At 45.4% G+C, this 26,964-nt stretch overlaps 1 protein-coding gene across 1 annotated transcript; it reads right to left on the bottom strand.

The window, feature by feature from the left end:
* Positions 1-1,904: 1,904 nt before the first annotated feature.
* QDPR (quinoid dihydropteridine reductase) lies at positions 1,905-23,021 on the bottom strand (the record flags this gene model as incomplete). The annotated part of the gene is made up of 7 exons (XM_080697135.1): positions 1,905-2,010; positions 5,437-5,520; positions 7,622-7,730; positions 12,382-12,522; positions 14,837-14,933; positions 20,115-20,207; positions 22,923-23,021. The coding sequence occupies 7 exons, from the start codon at positions 23,019-23,021 to the stop codon at positions 1,905-1,907; spliced, it is 729 nt and encodes a 242-aa protein (XP_080553261.1).
* Between the last annotated feature and the right edge of the window lie 3,943 nt (positions 23,022-26,964).

Raw genomic sequence — 26,964 nt, 5'->3', positions numbered from 1 at the left:
AGTTATTAGTCCTATCTTTCTGGGAGCTCCTATCTTCCTTCCTTATAATAATTGGATACCCTAAATTATAGCAACAAGTTTTTTTTTAAAAAAAGTTAAACATAGGCCAGGCATGGTGGCGCACGCTTGTAATCCCCGCGCTTGGGAGGCGGAGACAGGAGGATCGCGCAGGTTTGAAGCCAGCCGCGCGCACTGGCTTAGGAGACCCTGTTTCCAAATAAAAATAGGTCTGGGAGTGTAGCCCGGAGGTAGAAGGGCTTCCAGGAACCCCAGTACCACCAAAAAAAAAAAAAAAAAGTTAAACATAAAAATTACGCTAACACCGATCAAACTCACTCCTAGATATATATCCAAAGGAATTAAAGAGGCATGTAAACTATTGTACATGAATGTTTACAGCAGAACTATTCACAACCAAAAGGAGGCAATAGCTGAAACATCTATTAACAGATCAATGGATGAACAAAATTGCAGCTCAGACAGTGGAATATTATTCACCCACAAAGAGGAAAACAGTTCCATTTATGCTACAGTAATGAGGAACACTGAAAGCATAAGCAAAAGGAGCCAGACATAAAAGGCCACATACTATAGAATCCTATTTACACGTAATATCCAGAATAAATTCATAGGCGTGCCATGCAAATAGGTGGTTGCCACGGGTGTTGGGGGAGTGGAGGGGAAGTGCTCACTTTAAAATGGCTATTTTATGTGAATTTCACCTCATTAGAAGAAAGAGCTGGGCATGGTGGCACACACTTGCAATCCCAGCATTCAGGAGGCTGAGACAGGAGGATCGCAGTTCATGGACAGCCTCAGCTACTTAATGAGCCCCTCTGCAACTCAGTGAGCCCCTGTTTCAAAATAAAGAATAAAAATTAGGGCTGGGGTGTAACCTGGAGGTAGAATGCCTCTGGGTTCCATCCCCAGTACCACATAAAAAAAGGAGGAAGAGGAGGAGGAGGAGGAGGAGGAGGAGGAGGAGGAGGAGGAGGAGGAGGAAGAAAGGCATAAGAGGACTTTTATGAACAGCAGCTAGCTGTCTGTGGTTCTGGGCTTGGTCCTGGCACTTACTGCCAACTGTGGTAACTGTCTCTCTGGACCTGTTTCCCCATTTGTAAAATGGCCAGATCGGAGTATATAGTGAGTCCTCAACCCGAGGGGCCTGAAATCAGCCATGTGGACAGCTGCTTCCAGACGCACAGGGCCATCCCGTCACCCTCAGAATCCCATGCGTCCAATTCAGCTGCAGGTCTGTATCACCACGTGGCAAAAATTTGCTTCAGGATCCCACCCCCACCGTGAGAATATCAGATGACAGACCCCCAGGACTCTGCCACACCCACCTCCCGCACCTGTGTGCAAGGGGGGCTTGGTTAAAGAAGGCAACACGGTAAACGAAGTGCATTTATTAAGAAAGACACTCCAGAGACGCAGTTCCCTTGCACGCTGAGCCGCAGGACAGGCGACGCTTGGCAACTGCACACGAAAAGGACAGCAGGACAGAGTCGGGGGAGTTGCTTGCGCCACAAAAGCTGTTTTAAGGCAGTTTAACGCGAGGCTGCAAAAACTACATCTATGACATGAACATGACGTTCCAAAGGGACTCAGCCCTCAGTGACTTGACACGTCACATCAGGGACTCAGAAGGGATCCCACGTGACGGCGGCGGCGGGCCGTTCAGAGACCTGCTCGAGTAGTTAGCGCGGGTGGGCAGTGCCATCTGCAGGCCTCTGCTCGGCGTCATTTCACATAAACATGGTACGCTGTCCCGGGAGAGCAAACGCACATTAGGCGAGAAAAACAGGGCTCACTATCTTGTCCCACAAACAGGAATACAGAAAACACACTGAGACGGGTTAGTGACTTTTAGGGCAGGCCCCTCCGAGGCACTGAGATGAAGCCTAAAAATACGCTGGAGTGAGCTCCGTCCTTCCTTCTGTGGTCACCACCTGGATTAGACTTCCTGAGCTGGGTCGGTTTTTCCCTGTGATCCAGTCGTGGAAGGTTCTAGAACAAAGATGAGAGGTGTTATAGCTTCAAAAACAGTCTGGGCACGTGCTTATATTCACATCGATGGCTGTGGGGAGGGTTATGTACAGCAGCAGCAGCTGTGACCCAGGTATGCCATGAGTCCAGCTTCTCATTCATTATAATTTCTGACTGGATCTAATGAGACTTTTTGTTGTTGTTGTTGTTGTTGTTGTTGTTGTTGTTAGTTGGAATAAAACCCAGGGACATTCTACTTCCGAGCTACGCCCCAGCCTTATTATTTTGGAACAGGGTTTCACTAAATTGCTAAGGACCTGGCAAAGTCACTGAGGCTGGGCTCGAACCTGCAATCCTCCTGACTCAGCCTCCCAAGTACTGAGATTACAGGCATGTGCCACACACCCAGCTTGCTGTGGTTTTTAACATTCGTTTTTGTATTTTTCCACATTGATGGACTTCTTCACAACATACTGATATGATTTCAAGTGATTAAAAACGAATTCAGTTAATTTGAGAGAAAGACATATACAGATTATAGGCATCCCTCAGTATCTATAGGGAACGGGTTATAAGACCCTGGAGGATAACAAAATCTAAACAGGCTTAAGTCCTTCATATAAAATGATATCGCATTTGCACAAAACCCCCACATGCCCTCCCGGATACTTTAAATCCTCTCCAGATGACTGATAACACCTCGCACAGTGTAAATACTACATGAATAGTCGCTTCACCACATTGTCTAAGGCCACAATGACAAGTAAATAATTCGTATGTATTCAGTACAAAAGCGATTCTGTTCCCAATATTTTCAGTTCATGGTTGGTGGAACCTAAGGGTACAGCGCTCAGACACAGAGGGCCAACTGTGCCTTATATGCCTCCTGAGAATTTTAAAAATGGGAAAGAAAAGAAATTCATTTTTTTAAGCAAACATTTTTGGAGCATCCACGGCTGGGCCAAGCAATGAAAAAAGAGACAAAGAAAATCAACTCTTACAGTAAAATGTTAAGTGTGGTGATGAAAGCATTTAACAACTAACTCAGTGGCAAGGAGCAACCAGGCCTGCGTGGGGCAACTGGGAAGACCCTGCGAGGAGGACTAAAACTGAACGAGGGCACAAGGAATTCATGAGAAATACCAACAGGATCGTAGAAGGAAATTGGAGGGCAATTAATTTCTAACAGTATTTTCATTTGAGTACATCACCCACTTGGATGATTCACCAGCTGGGCCTTCAAGACCTTCTTTACTTGGAAAGCATTCAGTTCCTGGAAGATGCTGTCGTGCCAACCTGTAACTTTCTAGGCCAGACCTGATGGTCAACAATCAGTGGTTCGAGCTCCCTCCGTAAGAAACCGTGATCTGCCTTGGCCCCGTCTCTCAGGGCAAGGACAGAGCTTAGGTAGGAGACGGCTCTAGGAAAGAGCCGTCACATGGAAGGGGTTCTGTATTCGTCATGCACGCTTCAAACTGCCTTACTTCTCCTTCACCCTGGGCAGGAGGGTGATGAGTGCATGAGAGAAATCACCTCTCTAATCCTGGATAGTGATGTGCTCACAGGCATTTCAAAGCAAATTCCAGGCCAACTTGTCTGGTGAGTTTTCAAATGCCACAAATGGGTGAACATGATTTCTAGAACAAAGAACGCCTCCAACTGCCTATCCTCTGGGGTTTGTGGTTCAGCACAAATTCACACATGGAAGCCCAGATGTCCCATCCAGAGTCTAGGGCCTAGATCAACATCTCTCTCAGGTGCAGTTGGAAGTACTGGCCTTCAAAAAAGAAGTCAGCAGGCTGGAGATGCAGTGCAGTGGTACAGCACCTGCTTAGTATGCATGAGACCCTGAGTTTGACCTCCAGTGCAATCAAAATGAAATTCAAATGCAGTCACAATCCAAAGCTTGATCTGTTCCATGACTTCCATTTTTTTTCTTTTTGCAAATAAAGCATTAAGCATGATTCTCAGCATACACAGAAAGAATGATCAACATACTGGTTAGTAAGACCACAGGCCCTGCAGCCACACCGCCCGGGTCAGATCCTGACTCTGCTCTGTGTCCTTAGGCAAGTTACTCATCCCCCACAATGTCTCCGAGTCCCCAAGCCCTAAGTAAGGAAAGAGTGTGCCAAGAGCATTAGATAGTAGTAAGGACATGCTCAGAATGGCACTTGGCACATAACAAGTAGGTACTTGTTTCAAACAAAAGATAAGTCCCAGACTTCTCCCTATTTGATTTAAATGATATTATAACATTATGCCAGAAGCACATCCGAAACTTTGCAAACATCTCTCCAGCCACCAAAGCAGCTAACACACTTGTACTGCCAGGGAAGGCCATGTCCCCATCTTCTCAGCGACCTGCTCCTTAAGGCCCTTAAATTCCCAGGAGTGAGCGAGCCCTGCACCTGGCCTTGGTGAGTATCAGTGAATACAGGCTTACTAAGTAAAGAGGTTTAAGAAACTGAGTCACAAAGAGCACAAAAGATTAGATCAACTTTCTCCAGTGAGTGTTCAAATGCCACTATATTCACACCAACAGGATTTCAGAAAAAGGTCACTTAGGGCAGGTTTATGGCTCAGCACCAATAGAAACACGTGACCCCTGACCTTCCACCCAATGTCTTACCACTGCACGGCTGATGTTCCCGGTTACATCCATATTATGGTTAGATATAGGATGTCCCCAGAAGAGCTCATGTATTAGTATTCAGTTGATATGATTAAGTCATGAGGGTTGTAATCTCATCGGAAGACAAATCCCTTGTAGTGGATTTACTGGATGGTAGCCTAGACCAGTAGGGTGTAGCTGAGGAAGTTAAGTCTCTGGGGATGTGGCCTCAGAGATTATACTTTTGTCTTTTAATCCTTTTCCTTGTTTTCTTGCCTCTGGCTCTCAGATGTGAGAGCAGAGCCCTTGCTCTCTCCCTCTCTCTGATCCCCGCTGCCTTGACCTACTAGACTAAGCCCCCGAATCTCCAAAACACTGTGAGCAAATGAATCTTCCTTCTGCTAAGTGGTGTGGTCAGGCTTTGTGGATTATAGCAGTGAGAACACTAATGAACACAATCAGCAATGTCAGTAACGGGCTGAGGCCACGTGCTTAATACACACAACAGTTTTCTTCCTTACCATTATTATGAACCTCACTAGACAGGCAAGCAAACGGATGCCTGGTGGTGAAATAAAATTCTCAGTTTGGTTGGACAGTGAGGGAGCCAGCATTCATGGCAGCACTGTCACTCCCTCCACTAGGACAAGTCTCCAAATCTAGATTTCCTGAGGTCAGACCTACACTTCTTATTCTCAGAGGCCCAGGGACCTCACACACCTGCCCCTGAGTTACTGACAATCCCAGAAGACTTGGTCTTGTCCTGGAAGCCCAGAAAAGGCAGAGAACAGGGACCGGAAGTTTCTTAGATGGGATAGAACTATAATACTCACTCGACGAGGAATTCTAGGGGCGTCCAGGAGCTGAAGTCAGCCTCAGGCATTGATTTCCTGTTCATCGGGGTGTCCAGGGTCACCCTGCAATGCACACAGATAACCTTCACTTATGCATCACCTTTATAATAACAAGTGCCCAGTCCTCCTCAGCCAGCAAAACTCAAACGGGAGCATTAGCGCTGTGAGCCTCTGGCCCCAAGAGTGACATTTATGTGAGCGATGAGACAGGAGAGACCAGGAAGCTGTCCACATTAGCGAAAATCACGCGGAGCAAAATCCAATCACGCTCTGTGACTCGCCCTTGAGGCGGACAAAAACAGAAAGGGAAGAGCCACATCCTGCCTTCATTTCAAAGTCTTTATTAAAGTAAAACTGCTTTAAGCCTGCAAATGCTGCCTAAAATGTAGCAGACTCATCTCCGAGGATTTAAGTGGAATAATATTCCATTAATTATTCCTTGAGAATATTAAAATACTAAACTTTTAAATATGTGGCTGCAGCCAGGCGTGGTGGCACGTGCTTGAAATCCCAGTGCTTTGAAGGCTGAGACAGGAGGATCACAGGTTCAAGGACAGCCTCAGCAAGTAGCGATACAGTCATCAACCTAGCAAGACCTAGTTTCCAAATAAAAATAAACTAGGGCCAGGGATGTTGCTAAGAGGTAGAATGCTTCTAGGTTCAATCCCCAGTGTCACAAAAATAAATAAATAAATAAATAAAGTCCCCGAGCCGCCCCCGGGGCTCTTTACAGGACCAGAGGCAGGAGGCATGCCAGCTGATGCTGGAATTCTTTCAGCAAGAAAGAACATGCCACCATCAAGGCAGCTGCCACCACAGGGGACAGGTGACAAGGGACTTTCTTCCTGATCACAGACAGAAACACTCTCCCTGCCCCAAGTTTCCCTGATTCTCCTTATACCCTCTTCCACTACCACCCATGCCTGACCCCAACACACATATACAAAGACACATACACACATATACAATGACATGTATACACACACACACACACACACACACACACACACACACACACACTAACCATACATATTATAACAGGAAAAACAGAATTGCGTATAGTAAAGTAAAATGCATAGATGACTTTTTTTTTTTTTTGGTGGTCCTGGGGTTTCTGGAAACCCTTCTACGTCCAGGCTACACTCCCAGACCTATTTTTATACTTTTTTATTTAGAAACAGCATCTCTTGCCGGGAGTGGTGGTGCACGCTTATAATCCCCATGCTTGGGAGGCAGAGACAGGAGGATCGCGCAGGTTCGAAGCCAGCCGCACATGCTGGCTTAGGAGACCCTGTTTCCAAATAAAAATGTAAAAATAGGTCTGGGAGTGTAGCCCGGAGGTAGAAAGGCTTCCAGGAACCCCAGTACCACCAAAAAAAAAAAAAAAAACAACAAAAAAAAAAAGAAACAGCGTCTCTTAAGCCAGCACGGCTGGCTTTGAACCTGCGCGATCCTCCTGTCTCCACCTCCCAAGCGTGGGGATTATAAGCATGCACCACCACGCCCAGCGCGTAGATGACTTTTAAAGGAAAAAAAGAAAAGGTAAGAAAGAAAGAAAGAAAGAAAGAAAGAAAGAAAGAAAGAAAGAAAGAAAGAGGCAAAAAAGACAGACTACCCTGCCAGTTAATCGGCCCCTCTGGATAGCCCAGGGTAGTCTAAAACCTGAAGAAGTACTGTGAGGGGCAAAATGTGTCCCTCCTCCCACACCCAGATTCCTTTATTGAAACATCCTTTGCAGTGTGATATTAAGAGTCGGGCTTTCAGGAGGTGATTAGGTCATGAGGCTCTGCTCACCTGGCTGGAATCAGTGCACTTAGAGAAGAGGCCTGGGGAGACCTTTTACCGTTCCACCATGATGTCACAAACAAGGCACCATCTATGAGGAACCCACCAGACAGTGAATCTGCAGGAGCTGGGCTCTTGGACTTCCCAGCTTCCAGAACCATGAGCAATGAATTTCTGTTGCTTATAAAATACCCAGTCTATGCAATTTTGTTATAGCAGCAGAAACAGACTAAGACAAGTATCTCAAGGGCCTTTGATAAATTTTAGAACCCAAGATGATACACACACAAGCGCCTGGTGGAAAGCAACTCTCAGACAATTGTCAGCAGGCAGCTGTGGGCTGGAGTGGATGGTGGCTGTAAAAGCCCCAGGCACCTACGGGAGCACGGCGATGGCAGCTGCCCCAGGCGGCATGCCACTGTTCTTGCCCGCGAGGCTCTGGCAGAGCTGATGGACGGCACCCTTGGCCATGCCGTAGCCGATCATCCCTGGGGAAGGAAAGAAAACAATTGGGTTATCGCCAGCTGCCAGAGTGACCGCAAGAACGCGTAAGCTTCTTTCAAACATCCGTTTCCTTAAAACATTACCGACAGCTGTACCTAGCATCCCCCCTCTAACTGGGCACCCTCACCTCCCGCCAAAACATGATGGTGAGCAAAGAGAAAGGGGAGGGACCAGTGGACACGGGCTGTGGCCTCTAGCCAGTTTCTAAGAACACAGGCCCCACACAGACACCTGAGTGTCACTGACAACTTCTCTTCCTCTGTGGCAACAAGGAGGAGTGGGAAGGGTCCTAGACTTGGAATGGGACAAGTGGGGCTCTCACTCCTGCTTTCCCAGTACGATAAACACTTCAGATCCTCCGGACCTGTCTTCCCATCTGCACAAGGCAATGGTAATTCACCTCTCAATTTATTCACAGGGCTGCAGTGAAGATCAAAAGAGGCCGTGCCCATTTGGGGCCTTGGGAACAAGGAGGGCTTACAGGGACTGTGGACTGCCGCTTGGATGGCGGGCGCTCAGCTTGGTGTGGCAGGGCCTCTGCTAGGCCACACCGGGGCTCCCTGGGGCGCTGGTAGAACGCACAGGCACTATTTCCCATACCCTCCACCCAACTCCCCGCCATTCACACTATTGCGCACTGGTCTTCCAGTACCCAGCGGGTATCTGCAGTCTGCTAGGAGCATTTCCTTCCTTCTCAGACACTGAGAGTGGCGGCCTGAGCTTACTGTGATGTTCCTGGTCCGATTACAGTTTTGGCCTCACATCATCTCTTTGCTATGACTGTGCCCACCTGTCGCTACCGCCCCATGGCTCACAAGGCCAGAGCTTAGAATGAGCCTGCGGGGCTGCAGGGCTGTGGGGGCTGCTGAGGCTGCCCGCTCTCAGGCACAGAAATCTTGTAGAACTTATCATGTTAGTGAGCCCCCTCTATCTGTGAAGTCAGTGTTAGGAATACAAGGAAAGGAAGGTGGCTGGCTCCCTGACTCCAAGGAAGAGTCACACGGCCCACAGAAGAGAACCCAGGATCTAAGCTCAAGGTCAGGCTGGGGACCAGGCAGGATTCCTCTGCTGAGACTCGGGCAGGTGCCAGCAGCCACTTCAGCGCCACTGCATCCAGCTACGACACACGAAAACACCTTATACAGACTAGCGGGCTCTTTCATGCCCAGAAAACTGCAGACTTCAGAGGCCCAATCCAAAAAGTGACAGTCAATAAATATTTGATTCACTGCTATTTAGGGAAGAGCGATAGGTGGAGGAATAACGGGACTTAATGAAGTCGTGGGCCCTCGTAACTGTGTTGCTGGAGGTCTTTGCCAATGCTCCCCACTGGCTCCTTAGCCAATATTCCAGACAGAATAACTTGGAAATAATAATCTATGAGAAAATGAAAAGAGCAAGGCACAATCACCACAAACACCTCTTCTCCTTCAGAAAGCCACAATTCCTTCCAGATGTCAGCAGTCTCTTTAAAACCCCAGCACACGTGCTGAGTCAGGAGGCACCCCAGGTCCGGGGGGAGGTGAGGGTCACGGCCCAGCCCAGGAACCAATCACTAACAACCTCAAGTTGCAAAAGAGGATCAAGGTCTCAAAGGCTAGTTAGAAGCACAAGAAGTATATTTCGCCATCCTTGGCTTCTCTGTTTAATCAGAGGGCAGGAAGCCAACTGTAGTATAAAAATATAACAAATTCAACAAAGCCCCAAGGCGCTCTTCATTCCATCTGAACAACACAAGAGCAGGAACTCTGAGGCAGAGAAAAGAAGCGACCAGCAACCCTAATGACTTAAGTCTATGGAATGATGACTTGGGCACACAAAGTGGGTAAGAGCTCATTTGCAAGACACAAAAAGGTGCACATGAGTAAGAAGATAAACACTTTTTTTCAAATCATAAAATGATTGATATGGTCCCTAAAAAGTGATTCTCAATCACTACATGAATCCTTAATGGTAAGCAAACTAATCCCCAACATTTTAGCAGTTTATCCTCTAGGAGACAGCTCACAAATACAACTTTGGAAATAGAAAAACATTTACTCACTATCTTTCCAAGTGAAAAAATTTTGCATTTTTGATCAACTCTTCTAGGGTTTAAAAGCTGTTAAGCCTGATACATCATTTCCTTCAAAGTATAGATAGTTTCTAGATTTTGCGGGGAGGGGGTCTAATCCAAAGTTAAAAGATCTCATGACTCAAATTAGTTTAACACTTAATCTAAGAGTTCAAAGATGAACAGACTAACATTGGAGCAGAAGTCACCGAGCAAATGTAAATACAGTAAAGGGTTCCCTTGACTACTGACTCTCGGTAATACTCTTCCAAGCCACTTTTACCCTCACTTTACAAAATAAGACAGCACAACTGGGGCTCAGCATGATTAAGTAACTTGCCAAACATATAACAGTTGAAACCAAAACACAAGATGAGCCTCGGTGCTTCCGGAGCTTAAGCATTATGCAAAGAAGGGTACAGATGCTCCTCAACTGACAGTGGGGCTACATCCCAATAAACCCATAGCAAGCTGAAATTATAATTAAGTTCAAAATGCAGTTAGTACACCTGACCTACCAAACTCCATAGCTTGGCCTCTCACCAGGCTCACAACACTTATATTAAGCCCACGGTTGAATGAAATCATCGAGCACCATGCCTACTCTACACTCTTGCGTTCAGTATCTCATGCAACGCACTGAATACTGTAATGAAAGCAAAGACCAGAATCGCTATAAGAGCCTGGTTTCTTGCCATTATAAAGTCAAAAAACCATTGGCTGAACCACTGTCATAAGTTGGGGACCACCTATGCTTATAAACCAAAGGAAAGGAGGAGACTGTCTTAGCCCGTACAGAATTTGTCTTTGAGCTCAAAGGTTTTGTTTTTTAAATGTCAAGCTATGATTCATTTCTCTATTTACTTTCCGGTGCCTCTGCCCTATGTCACGTTTAATAAAAAAGCAGATCTCAACCAAATGGACATCTAACATTTACACAGCTTTAATTACTGTAGTAGCCATAGATGTATAAGATCATATGCTCTGAGAACTATAATAATAAAATGAGTAGCAAGAAATTGCTAATTAGTAAAAGCCTCACAGTTTGGTGAGTCATTTTAAAATTGAGAAAGTACCCAAGGTCTATACCACTTAGATCCCAAAAAACTCCCTTTGAGGAGGGGAAAAAATGTTTCACAAAGAAAGTAGAGAAAGAGACTTTCTGCCTCTTTGTGCCCCCCCCCATTAAATCCCCTTAGTGCTATTCCAAAGGGACTATAATGGGCAGAAATGCATACCCCCAAAATTCATATGTTGAGGTCCTGATCCCCAGAATTTCAAAATGTGACTACACTTGAAAACAGGGTCTTTTAAGAGATAATTAAGTTAAAATGCGGTCAGTGGGGTGCAACTGTTTGACTGGGGTCCTTATAAGAAGAACTGATGACACAGCCAGACACTGAAGATCATGTCAGGACACAGGGAAACGCGGCCATCAGTTGGCCAGAGAGGTCTCAGATGAAACCAACCCTACCAATGTCTTAATCTAGATGTCCAGCCTTCTAGAACTATGAGGAAATGCATTTTCTCATTCTGTGGCTGTCCCAGCAAAAGAATACAGGGAATAAAAAAAACACAAAGGGTCTTCCTGACAGCTAACAATTTGGATATGCCCCACATTTCGATTCAAAGTAAGTTTGTAGTCAGACATGGTGGCACATGCTTGTAATTCCAGTACTTGGGAGGCTGAGATGGAAGGATTGCAGATTTGAGGACAGCCTCTGCAAAGGAGTGAGGCTCAAAGCAATTTCATGAGACTTTATCTCAAAATAAAAAATAAAATAGGGCCGGAGTGTAGTTCAGAGGTAGAATACCCCTGGATTCAATCCTCAGTACCACATACAAATAAATAATTTACAATTTATAAACCTGCAAAATTTACTTAATTATCTAAGAGTTTCCTAATCTATATACTGAAACGAGATAACTGTGATACCTACCCCAGGATTAAATAAGAATATAGGTGAAAAGAATCAATCTAATAAGACCTGCCATTTGATTTGAATATGGTGAGACCTACCAACCCTGGTCCTACCATGTGCTGGGCACTATCTACACAGCAACAGCTCCACAGTTCTACAGTCACACTAAGTTAGATATTATTGTCACTACTGTACAACTGAGGAAATGACTGGAGAAATCTGGTTAGAGAGACCAGGGTGAAGAATCCAATCCCAGCCTCTCTCATTCTAAAGCACCCACCATATCCAGCCGCCAAGCTATAGCCCGGCACAGGTGACTATAGTGCAATGATAATAATACGCATTTATTATCTAATGAATAGCCACCGTGCCGTTCATTCCTGGGTGGATCCTAGACAATTAAACCAAGTGGGGGTACAGACTGCAGTATTCCTTAACCACCAGAAACATGAGGACAATTGCAAATGAAAAAATCAGGACTTCTCCCCCTAAAAAGATTCAGGCAAAAAGGAAACAAAACAACTGTAAAGTTGTTCCCGTCTAACAGTAAAGCCCCTGAGAGCATAAAGAGCAATGATGTTCTTCATCCCGTGAAGCATCCAGCAGCCCCAGCAACAAGGAACACATTCCCACTTCACAGAGGGGAACATAAAAGCTCACCAGGAGTCCCATCCAGGGCGGCTTTGGCACCGGCCAAGGTCAAAAGGCCTCCCTCCTTGAGGTGCCTGGTGGCCAGGTGGCTGGAGATGGTCGATGTCCACATGCTCTGCTTCCACATCAGGTCACAGTTTTTAAAGAGAGCTGAGAAAAAAAAAAAAAAAGTGGGCTCAGATTCCCAGACAAGAAACCTAAACGTGAACTCAACTTGGGTAGCCCTCTGCTCAAGCACATCCTCCCCACCCCACCCCACCCCCGGTCCCTGTGGTCCCTGTCTACAACAAGGCCTAATACAAACAGCGCAGGGCCCCAGAGACATGGGTTCAAACCCAGCCACACGACTGACAAGTCTCAGCCTCCTCACCTGCTAACTGGGAAATTTTCAGCCAATAAATTTTAGCAAATCGGGAATTAACAGGGCTGCCAGGCTGGCATTAATTCAAAGACTGCTTTACTTTATGAAGGGTACTAGATTTATAATAAAAACCTATATGTCTATGTTGGCTTTTATCCATGATAAAAATCCAAAGAATATTACCACATGGTCATAAAAAGGGCTTTTACAGAGCTCCATTTTTTTTTTATATAGCTGAAAGGTTAATACGCGCTTTTAAAACTTTCTTAAAAAGAGCTGAAATAACAACCATTTCACACTCGTGTTAGCCCTTGAGCTCCACCAGAAATGTTGGAGAGACAAATGTTAACGTATCACACTACCAACTAGCCAACTCACAGGACACAAGGAACCCCTTAGTCCAGAAAGAAAGCCCTTCTGATATAGGAGCAGGGGTCAGCAGGTGCAAACCAAGATACTGCATTTCCTTGCTAAAGAAAACTAGAAAAAAAAACCCATGTTTATCACTACTGGCTGCCAAAATACACAAAATGTTATCAAGCTGTTTTGTCAACTTGATCATCCATAAAATATCAAACTCCCATTTAAATATAACTCACAGAACTTCAATCCCTCTCTAAATGGCTTTGGCTAAAAAATGTAAAAGGGGCGATAAAATTAGGAGGCTACTATTTTCCTATGCTTTAGGCAGGGATGATCAACAGATAGATGCTTAAAACTATTAGGTTGAAAAGTATTAAGGAAACAGGATATTCACACAAGGGACCAAAGTACAAACCCAGAGGTCACTCACTCAATGCAAACAGGAATGCACCTCAGCAGTAGAAATCAGGCAGTTACCACCTTAACTAAGTATCAAGTGTGTGATCTCCATAGGGAGGCAGTCTAAAGTGCTGTGCTTCCAGGGTGGCAGGACAACATTCAGGAAGAATTCTCAACTCAGAACTGTCTAACCTGAATCAAATCAAGTCTCTAGACCTAAGCTCCTATTTACAGGAGATACCAGGGATAGAGGAACAGGACAAACGAGCCCCTAATAAAAACAGTCAAACTCAGAATATGGAACATTCTATAAGAAAACTGCCTGGGACTCACCAAGAAGTCTTGTCACAGGGGAAAATCCTACATTAAAAGATGAAAACCAGCAACATAATACTAATTGATATTATTAACTTTATAGAATTACTATTAATTTTATTAGGTACAAGGGTGGAAGAACAAGGTTATTCTTTGGAGAGATGCATGTTGAAGTTGGGGAAGTATTAGCTTATCTCCCAATGGTTAACAATAACAAAAAAAAAAAAACCCACAAAGCACACACACAAAGAAGCAGGAAAGTGCACATTCAGAAACGTTAACAATTACTGAATATAATGGAGGGTATAAAGGTGTTCACTGAATTGTTCTTTCAACATGCCCGTATTTTTGAAAATGTTTAGCACAAAAAGTTCAAAAGTAAAATCAGATTTAGTAAAAGCTCAATTCTGAGTTGTTTTGATCTTCAGAACGATGTTCAGTTCATACACCTCCCCCTATTCCTGAGTAGAGTCAGCCCTGTCCAGTTCGTAGAGAAAACAACGCTAAGCGTTCTACCTTTACTTTGAACTTCCCGCCCCCTGTCGCATGGTCTGAATAAGTTCCCCAAATCTATGTATTGGAGGCTTAATCCCCAGTGCAGCGGTGTGGAGAGGTGACGCGGGCACGAGGACAGATGAGCGGCCCAGCTGCAGGAGTGCGTTACTATAGAAGGATGAGCTCAGCACCCTCCCTCTCTGCCCCCCGCACCCCCTCTCCTGCTCTCTTGCCCTCTGGCCTTTCACCATGGGATAATGCAGCTAGAAAGCCCTTGCCGCACAGCAAAACCTCCACTCTGGATTTCTCAGCCTCTAGAACTGTAAGAAATAAATTCCCACTCTTTGTAAAATTACCCAGTCTCAGATTTACTGTTATAGCAGCATAAAACAGACTAAGACACAGAGCTATTGTAAAGATTCCGGGAGACACACATCAACACAAGCTGGCCTGGCGTCTGGTCAAGGCCTGACCCATGCAGCTGGACAAAGAGCAGCGTGGAATGAATGATTAACTCGGGACAGGACTCACACTTGGACTTGGCGTTGCCTCCGGCCCATCCTCCAGCTACACAAAGGATCGCGTCCACCTTCTCTTCACCCAAGAGCTTTCCAACCTCAGCAGTCACCTTCAACAGGAGAAACAAAAGATAAATAAGCCGGAGGGTAGACAAAACCAGGCTGGCATCCTCTTAGATGCCTTTCTTTTCCTCTACTTTCTTAAAAATGTATTGTTTGTATGTATGTATGTATGTATGTATGTATGTATATCAATCTATCTATCTATCGATTGATCGATCTATCTACCTACCTATTATGCTGGGGATTAAACCCAGAGACATTCTACCTCTGAGCTATACCCCCAGACCTTTCTTTCATTTATTTTGTAACAGGTCTCACTAAGTTGCTGAGGCTGGTCCTGACCCTGTGATCCTCCTGTCTCGGCCTCCCAAATACTGGGATTACAGGTATGTACCACTATGCTTGACTTTTCCTCTTCTTTTAAAGCCAGTTTACCAAAACTGGCAATTGACACTGAAAATCAAGTGAAAGACTCATCTTTGATGAGCATTCTGAAGAGTGAAGCCCAACTACATTTCAGTGGGATTTTTTAAGGCAATCTAGAGCCTCCTTATAAATATTCCAAAAGATGGGCACATATCACCCACCTCCAAAATAAAACTCTCTGGGCCTTCTGCCTCCAAGCTACACCCCTAGTCTGTTTCATTGATTTTAAAACAGAGTCTCGCTAAGTTGCTGAGGCTAGCCTCAAACTTGCAGTCCTCCTGTCTCAACCTTCAAAGTATCGAGATTACAGGCATGGGTCACCAGGCCTGGTGAATAAAACAATAATCAGCCGGGCGTGGTGGCGCACGCTTGTAATCACCGCGCTTGGGAGGCGGAGACAGGAGGATCGCGCAGGTTTGAAGCCAGCCGCACTGGCTTAAAAAACACTGTTTGCAAAATAAAAAGTATAAAAAATAGGTCTGGGAGTATAGCCCAGAGGTAGAAGGGCTTCCAGAAACCCCAGTACCACCAAAAAAAAAATAAAAAATAAAACAATAATCAAAAGGTTTGTTTGTTTGTTTGTTTTGCGATACTGGAGATGGAACCCAGGGGCACTGTACCTCAGAGCAACACCCCAAACCCTTACGTTTTATTCTTTATTTTGAAACAGGGTCTCACTGAGTTGCAGAGGGCCTCACTAAGTAGCTGAGGCTGTCTGTGAACGGTGATCCTCCAGTCTCAGCCTCCGGAATGCTGGGATTACAAGTGTGCACCACCACGTCCAGCTTCAAAAGGCTTTTTTATTTAATCTCCTAGAGCTTCATGGCCACAGCTAACATTCTGATGTATTCCTTTCAGAATTTCTTCACAAATCATAGAAACCTAAGCTGAGAAGATAATCAATGCTACTCTGCTCCCAAAACAAAAAGCCCTTTAACTGCAACTCAAAGAAAATGTCAAAGGAAAAAAAAAAGCAAGCAAAGTCAACAGCAAAATACTGGTAAACAGAGCACTTCGGGTTCACTTTAATGGTCTATGCTTTTTTGACATTTTGAGGAGTTAAAAACACATTCATGCCTCTTGTTATAACTGACTAAAAGAACAGTCTGTAGCCAGGCGTGGTGGCACACACTAGTAATCCCAGCACTTGCAAGGCTGAGACAGAATGATCACACACAGGTTCACAGCCAGCCTCAGCCTCTTGGTGAGGCCCTCCGCAACTTAGTGAGACCTTGTTTCAAAATAAAGAATAAAAAATTGGGCAGAGGGTGTAGCTTGGAGGTCGAATGAATGCCCCGGGTTCCATCCCCAGACCTGCAAAAAAAAAAAAAAACAAAAAACACTGGGACATCAGAACCTGTATTTAACATAAACTGAAGAGACGCTGCTTCAGAGACCTGCCCTTGGAAAGACTGCAGCTCCCCAAGCCCAGGCGCTGTCTTTCCACGTACTTTCAGCTTTTATTACTTTAGAGTTTGCTCTGAGGCTGCTTAGCATAGTAGATAAGGGCCCAGCCATCAAGCTCCCATTGCTAAGGTTCAAATCCTGACTGTGTCACCTCCTACCTGTTGGACCTTGGGCAAATGTCAGTCTTTCTGTGACTCAGTCTCCCCATTTCTAAAAGGAGACAAAATGAGAAACTTTCTTTTGGGGGTGTCATGGAGACCAGATGCATTTATGTAAATAAAGCACTTCATGGTGCCTGGCAACTAAGGAGGGCATGTCAACTTTACTACTAAATTCATTAAGACCAATCTACATCATTTAAGTAGAGCAAACACTAAGACCATATTAAGTCAACAAAACAGTTGTCGATCCACACCCGTGGGCTATACAATCAACCTCAGACAGAAAATACTCAGGGGGAAAACCGCACCTATACTAAATACATGCACACTCTTTCTTGTCATCACTACTTACACAGAATGACAGATATGAACTCAGCACTGACGTTGTATTAGGTATCGGAAGTAATGTAGAGACAGTTGAAAGCACATGGGAAGATTTGCAGGTTATATGCAAATGATACACTAAGCATCTATAGATTTTGATATCCACAGGAAGGTTCTAGAACCAAATCCCCATGGATATCAGGGACAGCTATATATGTTCTATAATAGAACATCAGGCTTTATAATCTGTTATAGGCTGTAGTTGTTTTGTGGTACTGAGGATTGAACCCGGGGACATTCTACCTCTAAGCTACATCCCCAGACCTACTTTAGTTTTTATTTTGAAACAGGGTCTTGTTAGGTGAATGAGAGTTTCACTACTTGCTGAGACTGTCCTTGAATCTGTGATTCTCCTGTCTCAGCCTCCCAAGGACTGGAATTACAAGAGTGCATCACCACACCCGACTCTATAATCTGTTACAGTTTGGATGTAAAATATCCCTCACTCTGGAGGCAGCCATGCTCTGCAGCGGATCCCTAGAGGCATGGCCAGGTACGTGTGTGTGCACGCGCACACACACAAGCGCTGAAGCTTTAGGCTGTAACTCCCTTTCTGACCTTCTGTTCTCTCTCTACTCTTCTCATAATATCCTACTATAGCCCTAGCTCCTGGTTGGTGGCTGGCATCAAATGAAATATATATGGATTGAAATCTCCAAAATCTGTAAGCAACTAAATCTTCCTTCCTCTAAGTTGTGGTCATCGGGTATTTTGAGTCATAGCAGTAAGAATGCCAATGGAAACCTATCTATCCTATATCACACAGATGTTTTAGAAAGAGCAAATGAGCCGGGCATGGTGGCGCATGCTTACGGTACCAGTACTTGGGAGGCTGAGACAAGAGGATCGCAGATTCAAAGCCAGACTCAGCTACTTAGTGAGGCCCTCCGCAGCTTTGAGACCGTTTCAAAAATAAAGAACAAAATATAGGCCTGGGGATGTAACTTGGATGTAGAATGCTTCTGGGTTTAGTCCCTAGCACTGCAAATAAAAAGAGTGAGAGAGAGAAAACGAGAAGTACAGATGCTTTGAAAAGCAAATGAGCGGGTCAGCTTTATTCTTAAAATTTTTAGATTTATATATGTATGCTTTCAAGACGTAGATTGGAAAAAACAAAAATAATAGTAACTATCTATGGTGGAACCATAAATTTCTTCTCTTGCTTATCTGTATTTTCTATATCACACATGCATCACGTGAAAAATTCTTTGAATTTGTTATTAAAAACAGTGAAGGATCTGCCGGGCATGGTGGCACACACTTGTAATCTCCACGCTTGGGAGGCGGAGACAGGAGGATTGCGCAGATTAAGAGACCCTGTTTCCAAATAAAATAAAGTATAAAATAGGTCTGGGAGTGTAGGTGTATGTAGCCCGGAGGTAGAAAGGTTTCCAGGAACCCCAGTACCACCAAATATATATATGTGTATGTGTATGTGTGTGTGTGTGTGTGTGTATGTTTATGTATACACACACACACACACACACACACACACACACACACACACACACATATATAGTGAAGGATCATAAAAAATCAGTGTTAAGACCATCATCAGGGAGAGCACAGCTAAAGAGGAAACTGACTGACCAAGAAATCAGTTCATGCTAGAACCGTGCCCCTGCTCTACCATTAATGAGTTTGATGGCCATGTCACTTGGTGCCTGACACCCAGTGATCCCAACAATCACACTGCCTGACCGCCTGCCTCATTGAGTGGTTGTGAAAATATGGTGCACCACACAGAAAATGACCTGGAGCTTCCCTTGGGAATGAATGCTGAGCACCAGCATGGGACACAGGTTCCTTCAGGCAGCTCCTCGGCAGGGCTTCTCCAGAAAGGCAGAACTGCTTAAGAGCAGCTAAGATACCTGTACCAAGACATCCATCCAATTGCTAACAGGTTTCTTTCTAGGGAGTGAAACTGTTTTAGGGAAAAAAAACTATCTCAAGGGCATTTCACAGTTTTCCTATTTATAGTTTTGTTGGGCTTCTTGTTTTATAGTATGCATATAATTTTACATTATATATTACTCATACAACCTGTGTTGTTGGTATTCATGCTTTGAATTAGATAACTTCTCTTTGTAGAAGGCATCCCAAATAACAAGATATCTAGCCAAAGATGTCCACGGCATCATTCTTGATAAATAGTAAAAACAAATAAAATTTAAAAAACTGCAAAAAAAGCAAAAAGCAAAGCATGGTGACACACGCTTGTAATCCCAGGGGCTGAGACAGGAGGATCGCAGGTTCAAAGCCAGCCTCAGCAGCTTAGTGAGGCTCTTAGCAACTTAATGAGACCCTGTTTCCAAATAAAATATAAAAATAGGTCCGGGGGTATAGCCCAGAGGTAGAAGGCCTCTGGGTTCCAACCCCAGTACCAAAAAATAAAACCTGTAAAAAAAAACCTAAGTGTACAATTAGTAGAAACTAAGTACACTGTGGCCAATCAACAATAAAAAAATTACACATCTACAAAGAGGTATTTTTTTTTAATCTAAAGAAAAAAATTAAAGTTTTTTTTTTAAAAAAAAAGGTTGACCATAAAACATAAAATATAAGATACCAAACTACTTCAACTTGCAAAAGTAGTAACAATCGTTTCCACAGGGAAGACAATAGGCAAAAATATTAACAGCGAGTTAACCAGAAATGGATTATATAATTCATGCCTGTATTTTTAATACCTGTCCAAATTTCTTCCATGAGTGCAAATAGCTTTCATGACTACAGAAAAAATACTTGAAAAAATAAAAAAGAACAATAAGAACAAAACAGAAAATATCCGGTGGGACCCATCCCTGGGGCTCCCCTATCTCAATGTTTGAGGGATCTTTCTGGAATTACCTGGTCAGCCTGCTCAGTGAATGAGTCTGTCATTCTAACCACGACGCTGGCACTGGCCTCTTCGTTCTCCACCACATCGATGCTGGCCACCCACTGGAGTGAAGAAGAACGTAGTTTAAGTCAAGATACAACACATTGCTACCACTGGAAGGATCCGCACCCAGAAATGGGGGAAGCAGACAGACAGGGAAGAGACTTGGAGGTTGAGTATCCCTTATCTAAAATGCCTGTGTCGGATTTGGAAATTGCTTCTTGCTTATTTGCATATACATGCTGAGATATCTTGAGGAGAGACCCAAGTCTAAACAATAACTTCTCTGGTTTCATATACACCTTATACATAGAGCCTGAGGATAATATTATATGTAATATTTTTAATACTTTTGTATATACAACAAAGCTTCAAGGGGTAAGTGGTGTAATCTCCCAGTTGGCGTATTTTGTATTTTGGAGCATTTTCTATTGTAGTTTAGGGATTCTCAATATATCACTGAAAACCCAGGAGGGAAAGAACTAGCAACCGGCCCCTCACACAACTTGGGAACAAGGACAGGGAAGAAGAGGTGTGCCTTCGGCTGGCCCACTCCACGCCGCACTCCATCCCAGTTCATCCAAACACCTCCCTTCCTCCTCCACGCTCACTTCTCAAAAGCAAACCCTACACTTCTAGAGACTCCGGGCGTCCGCAAAGCTCCTGGAAAGGGCCAGTCATCATTTAAGGCTGTGTGGGCCATACGGTCTCTGTCACAAGTACTCAAAACTGCTACTATAGCAGGAGAGCCAAGCTGGAGGCAACAGGGGTGCTGAAGGTGCATGGCTGTATTCCTATAAACCTTCAGGTGCTGAAATATATAGATTTCATATAATTTCCACATGTCACAAAATACTCTTCCTTTTTCAGATCTTTTTTTTGTTTTGTTTTGTTTTGGGCGGTACCGGAGATGGAACGCAGGGGCATTGTACCTCTGAGCTACATACCCAGCCCTATTTTCTAGTCTATTTATTTATTTATTTATTCATTTATTTTTGAAACAAGGTCTCACTGAGTTGTGAAGGGCTACATACCCAGCCCTATTTTCTAGTCTATTTATTTATTTATTTATTCATTTATTTATTTTTGAAACAAGGTCTCACTGAGTTGTGAAGGGCCTCACTAAGCAGCTGAGGCCTTCTGCAAACCATGATCCTCCAGTCTCCACCTCCTGAATGCTGGGATTACAAGCTTCCCCCCCCATACCCAGCTTTTCTGATCTTTTATAACCATCAAAAATATAAAACTCTTCTTAGCCCTTGGGCTGTACAAAAGCAAACGGCTGACCGGCTTCAGCCCATGGAGGATGGTAGTGTGGACTCCTGTCCTGTGACACAGAAGGCCAGGCTTTGGTTTGGAAATCAGATAGACCGGGGTTTGAATGTTGGCTTTATTCTGCTACAGAGAGGCAGCCATTGTTCTTCACCCATAAAAAGTGCGTTGTTAATGATTAACAAGGTTAGAGGAAGAATTAAATAAAATCAACCCAGATGCTAAGTCTCTGGGTACAGGTTCCTAGAAAGCTCCAGGGTCCTTCAGTCTGAAGGCCCCTGAGGTTAGTGCCTCCACCTTAGGCTGTAATCACAGCTTTATCCAACAATGTTCATTACTCATACACCACATCCCATGGGGAATACTGAGACAAAGAAGTCTCCATCCCAGCCCTCCCTAGGGTGCCAAGAAGGAAGGAGGAGAAAGACAGAGCCCGATGCCAATCAGTTCATCAGCATCAACTTGAGTCAATGGCCAACCAAAGTGCCCAGCCAGGGCAAGCACAGTGTAACACTGGGATAGTGACAGGATATACCGCATTAAAGTTACTGGATTAAGAGAAATTAAGAGTCTGAGGGCACTCTGATCCATAGGTACACAGAGCCTGGCTCCTAGCAGACAGTCCAATACTGCCATGTCACCAAGCTCCAAAGACACGCTGACCAGTCTTCCCAGGTTCTGAGCAGATGGGTGACAGAGGGAGGCTGGGGTGCAGTGTTTGAAATCCTCTTAGAAGAAATCCCTGGGACCCTCTTTCTGGTCCCAGTCTGCCCCTCCAGCAAACTACACTCCCAGGAAGTGCCCCCAGAACTCCGGGAGGGGCTTCCCAAGCAAGCGGCAGCTGAGGTAGGTGTCCCGGGCCACTGATCAGCTCTGCTCCCACTTTGGCCCCCTGCCAAAAAGGCACCTGATGACGCACAGCAGTTGAGATATTCTTTGCAAAACTCAGCAGTCATGGGCTGAGCCTTCAGGCTATCAGGGCCAACGGAGCCAAGGCACAGGGTGCCAGCAGTAACATCAATAATGGCTAGCATTCCAACCGCTGTTATCACGTGCGATCGGCACCTTACCTGCAATGGCACCGATTATCTCAGAGTGCACACCCTCGTTTCCCACACTTCACTCAAGGAGAAGCTGGGGTTGGCAGGCGTTCAGTCACCAATTAAGCGGTCACAGCCGGTTCACCGACAGAGTCAGCCCAATTTCTCTCTCCCTCCCCTTCTGGAATTCTCTCCCGAACTTTCTGCGCCTGGCTGAGGCCTAGGCTACCGCCCTCCTTGAGGAGCAAAGGCCCCGCGCCTACAGCGCGGCGTGCTCACGCACCTGGGGACAGCACTGCTCTCAGCCCTGCACGCGCAGGTGCCCTGGCCCGGGTGCCCTGGCCCGGGTGCCCTGGCCCGCTTCCTCCCGGCCGCCCTCCCGGCTGCACCTGGAGCCCCTGGGCTGCCAGTCACCCCAGTGCCCTTCCCCCTGGCCGAGGCCTGGCAGCTCCCGCCCGTGATTACCCAGTTGCGGGCCCGGAAGGCCTGCACGCATTGCGAGCCCAGCGCGCCCCTGCCGCCATACACCAGCACCCGGCGCGCCTCGCCCGCCGCCGCCGCCATGCTGCTGCTCCCGGGGTTCCCGCTGCTCCTACAGCCGGGCACAGGCCGCACCCGCAGAGCCGCCCCACGCCCCGCCCCGCGCCGGGGCTCCGCCAACCAGGACACGCATCACCGGTCACGCCCCCTGTAGCTCCGCCTTGGGCGTAGGTATTATAAAGCCCCGCCCACGGCTGCCCGCCAATCAGGAGGGGCTGCGCGTGGGTGTGGCTGGCTACGCACTGGGTGGAGAGCTTGCTAGGAGGGCGGGGCTCCTCTCCCAGAGCTAAAAGGCCAATTGCCAGATGAGCACCTTAAAAACATCTTCTAAATTAGCTGAGGATTCAGTCTGGCCCCATTGTTTAATAGTTGTGTGACCTAAGCAGCTTCCTTAACTGCCTCAGGTCTCAGTTTCCTCAGTAGTTAAATAATAGTCTGTCGCCCTAGGGTTTAGGGAAGGACTGTAAAATGTAATCACAGTACTTGGGAGTCTGAGACAGGAATAGTTAAGAGAGTCCCATCAAACTAGTGAGACCCTGTTTCAAACTAAAAATAAACTAGGATTGGGGGTGGAGCTCTGAGGTAGAATGCCCTTGGGTTCAATCCCCAGTCCAAAAAAAAAAAAAACACGTAGGGAACCAGAGAGAGGGGTGTTGGGGAGAAAGGATTTAGTCATAGGGGACCAAAGGGTGAAGAAGGAGCTTTACTCACAGTCGGCCTCTCAGTGCCCAGGGCTTGGGGAGGGCTGACAGCTAATAAAGATGAGGAACATTTGTTTCTTCTCTGGGAACAGGTGATCTTCCTTCCAGGAACTCCAGCGCCACCTTTTTTTTAACTCTTTCCAGGGCCTCCTGTTTCTGGTCAGGGTAGCTGGTAGTGAAGTAGGAAAGGGGGAGGAAGGAAGGAAGGAAGTGGGGGAGGAGGGGAGGGAGGAAGGAAGGAAGGAAGGAAGGAAGGAAGGAAGGAAGGAAGGAAGGAAGGAAGGAAGGAGGAAGGAAAACAGAGAAGGGAAGAGAGGCTGTAGCTTTAAATTTAAAAACTGCATGATGCATCCAGGAGTGGTGGCCCATGCTTGTAATCCTAGCATTCCGGAGGCTGAGACCCGAGGATCGTGGTTTGCAGACAGCCTCAGCTATGTAGTGAGGCCCTCCGCAACTTAGTGAGATCCTGTTTCAAATTAAAAAGAATAAAAAATAGGGTAGGGGGTGTAGCTCAGAGGTAGAATACCCCTGGGTTTCATCCCCAGACCAGCAAAAAAAATGCTAAAACTGCACGAAGGCCCTCCTTCACCCTGAAAGTCTGTTTCCCTAAGTTCCCAAAAGGTGCAGTAAATAAAACATCCAGTAAATCTCAGAGCACTTTAAGTCCAGTTAATTGGTTCTTGTATTTTGTGAGCCTATCAGATGCATTTTAGACTGAGACATCTAGCCCTAAATTCTTAAAAAGTCCAGTAAGTGGAGGGCACGACATGCGTTGGCCTGGTAGGGGTACAAGTTTGACTCTGCAGAGACTTAGTCCTGTCCGTGGACTTTTGTGATCACACATAGTCCTCACTTAAGAATATCCAAGGTCCATGTTTGAGACCCACCAAATGGCCACCCATGCCTAGCCACGGGTCCTGGCACTGTTACCCCTGTGGTTAGTTATTTCTGCATGACCCGCACCCTAAAACGGGGTTCTCCCACTGCACCACTACTGACATTTCAGACTAGATAACTGTGGCAGGGACTGTCCTGTGGACGGTAGGATATTTACAGCATCCCTGGCTTATATGTAATACATGCTAGTAGCACCCGCACCAATCATAACAATCAAAACTATCTCTAGATAGTGTCAGTCCCCTAAGGGGCAAAAACTCCTTTGGAACGAGAACCTGCGTCTTATTTTAATCTTCTCAACCACAAGATTCCCTATTCTGTGACAAACAGGATTCCCTATTCTGTGACACCTTTGTACACCTCCCACCCACACACAGCGCATGTTCACAGCAGATACAGATGTTATTTGTGCCAGAGATGACAGGCAGACGTGCGTCATTACAGAACAGGATGAGCCAGCAGCACATTTTATCATCAGAAGCCCTGTTATCAGACACGATTGCTAAAAGACAAAAAGGAGAGCCCCATCTGTTTGGTGCCCTTCCTATGCAACTCTACCACTTATAACAGCCCTATGGTCAACCAGAAAACCAAGGCATGAAAGTCTCAGACACGCACCCCCAAAGAACAAAAAGAATTTGAATTCGAGTTCCAATTAACTACACTTCCAATTAGCACAATAAGGCCTGGTGGGGAATCGGGTATTTCCCAGGGACTTTTTCTGAAAATACTCGCTTAACCCCTAAAACACCAAAAGTTAACATAGGTTCCATCATTCAGGGCCAAAATGTGACTCCAAGGAATTACACACCCTCTGCCTTCTGAAAGCATACTTAGTGCTAAACTAAGAATGCTAACTAATGTTGTTGATGGCTTATTAATGTGCCAAGCAATTTTCTAAGCCGTATCTATGTGTCCTGTCCCTTAACCCCCAGAAACACCATCGTGTTTTTGTAAGGAAGATGACCTGCTGTATTTCAGAGACCTGGATTCCAGCCCCCAACACTGACATCCAGTTTGCCCATGAGAAAAACAGCTGGCACAGCTCATGCCTACTTTCCACATAGGGGTATGGGAGCTCCAGGGATGATGGAGCCTGCAGTGAAAGTCCTTTGTAAGGGCTGCAACCTCACACGAGCTTCAGAAATATCACTCTTCTTTTTGTACCCTGGGAGGCCACTGAAGCGCATCCCCATTATAAAGAAAAAAACAAACATTTCTATGGCAGGTGCCTCTCCCCTCAGCACTCCCCAGGCGAGAGTCCTGAGACTCCTGCTGGCCCCTGCTGAACCCCCTCCAGACTTCTGTGACTTAATAAATACAAAAATTTCACGGCGCCACTTCTGTCCAATTTTTTTTCCTGCTACTAAAATGAGAATACTATCTGTCCCCATGGTGTTGACTAAGGGGCTATTGCCAGTCTCACGTGACATCACGTTGATATTTGGTGAGAGATGGTAAAAGTCAAAAATTTTAAAGAATATAAGATAGAAAATATGAGATAATGCGTTCCTAGTGTCTACAGATTGAAAGGAAAGAAATAGATCTTCACTTTCAAAAAAAAAAAAGATAACTATCCTGGCAATGTGACTACTGTTTGCTAACACATTAAAAAACAAAACAAGCAAACAAACAAACAAAAAAAAAAACACTTTTCTGTCTCATTTTCAATGACCTGGAAGGTAACAGCAAAGGGGAGAAATGTTAAGTCTTGGGGTCCATGCTGCTCCCAGCAGCCCCAGGTAAGTTCCTGTTGTAATTTTATCCATGGCAGATTCATTTAATGAAAAATCCATAAAGGCCTAATTTGCATATATCAATTAAAGCCTTAAGAACCAGGTCATTTTCCGGTGTTTATAACAGTTCTGGGGATCTGACAGCAGTGACGTTTTAGAGAAAGAAATGCCAGGGCACACCTGGAGGAGACCGACATTTGATACTGTGCATCCCTGGTAATTTGCCCATGATAAACATTTCCTTTTCCTTCTCCTTGTAAAGTAGGCATTTCTTGGAGACTGATTACATCGCTTTATTGTCCGCTCTACTTGGCTTTGCTTCTGAATAACCACTTCGTCATGGCACGGTCCATCCCCAGGGTTACTTAAATATTTGAACTGAGAAACAATTAAACCTTCTGCTGAAATACTAGTCCAGTGGGAGAGATAGAATTACTTCCTTCGGTATAGCACTCTGCTACACAGAATCAGGCCAAGATTCTGCACAGGCTTCGGGATGTGGTCGTAGTCAGCATGGGCTGCGGCGGCAGACCCTGAGGGTGGACAGAGCGATGAACTGGATACAGTCTCCGAAAGATGTCGTCAGCCCCCGCCATCGCCCGGAGACCCCAGGGATGACCTGCACCCACTAGC

The sequence above is a fragment of the Muscardinus avellanarius genome (assembly GCF_963383645.1).
Source record: "Muscardinus avellanarius genome assembly, chromosome: 6".
NCBI lineage: Eukaryota > Metazoa > Chordata > Mammalia > Rodentia > Gliridae > Muscardinus > Muscardinus avellanarius.
This window is presented reverse-complemented; position numbering and strand designations above follow the sequence as displayed.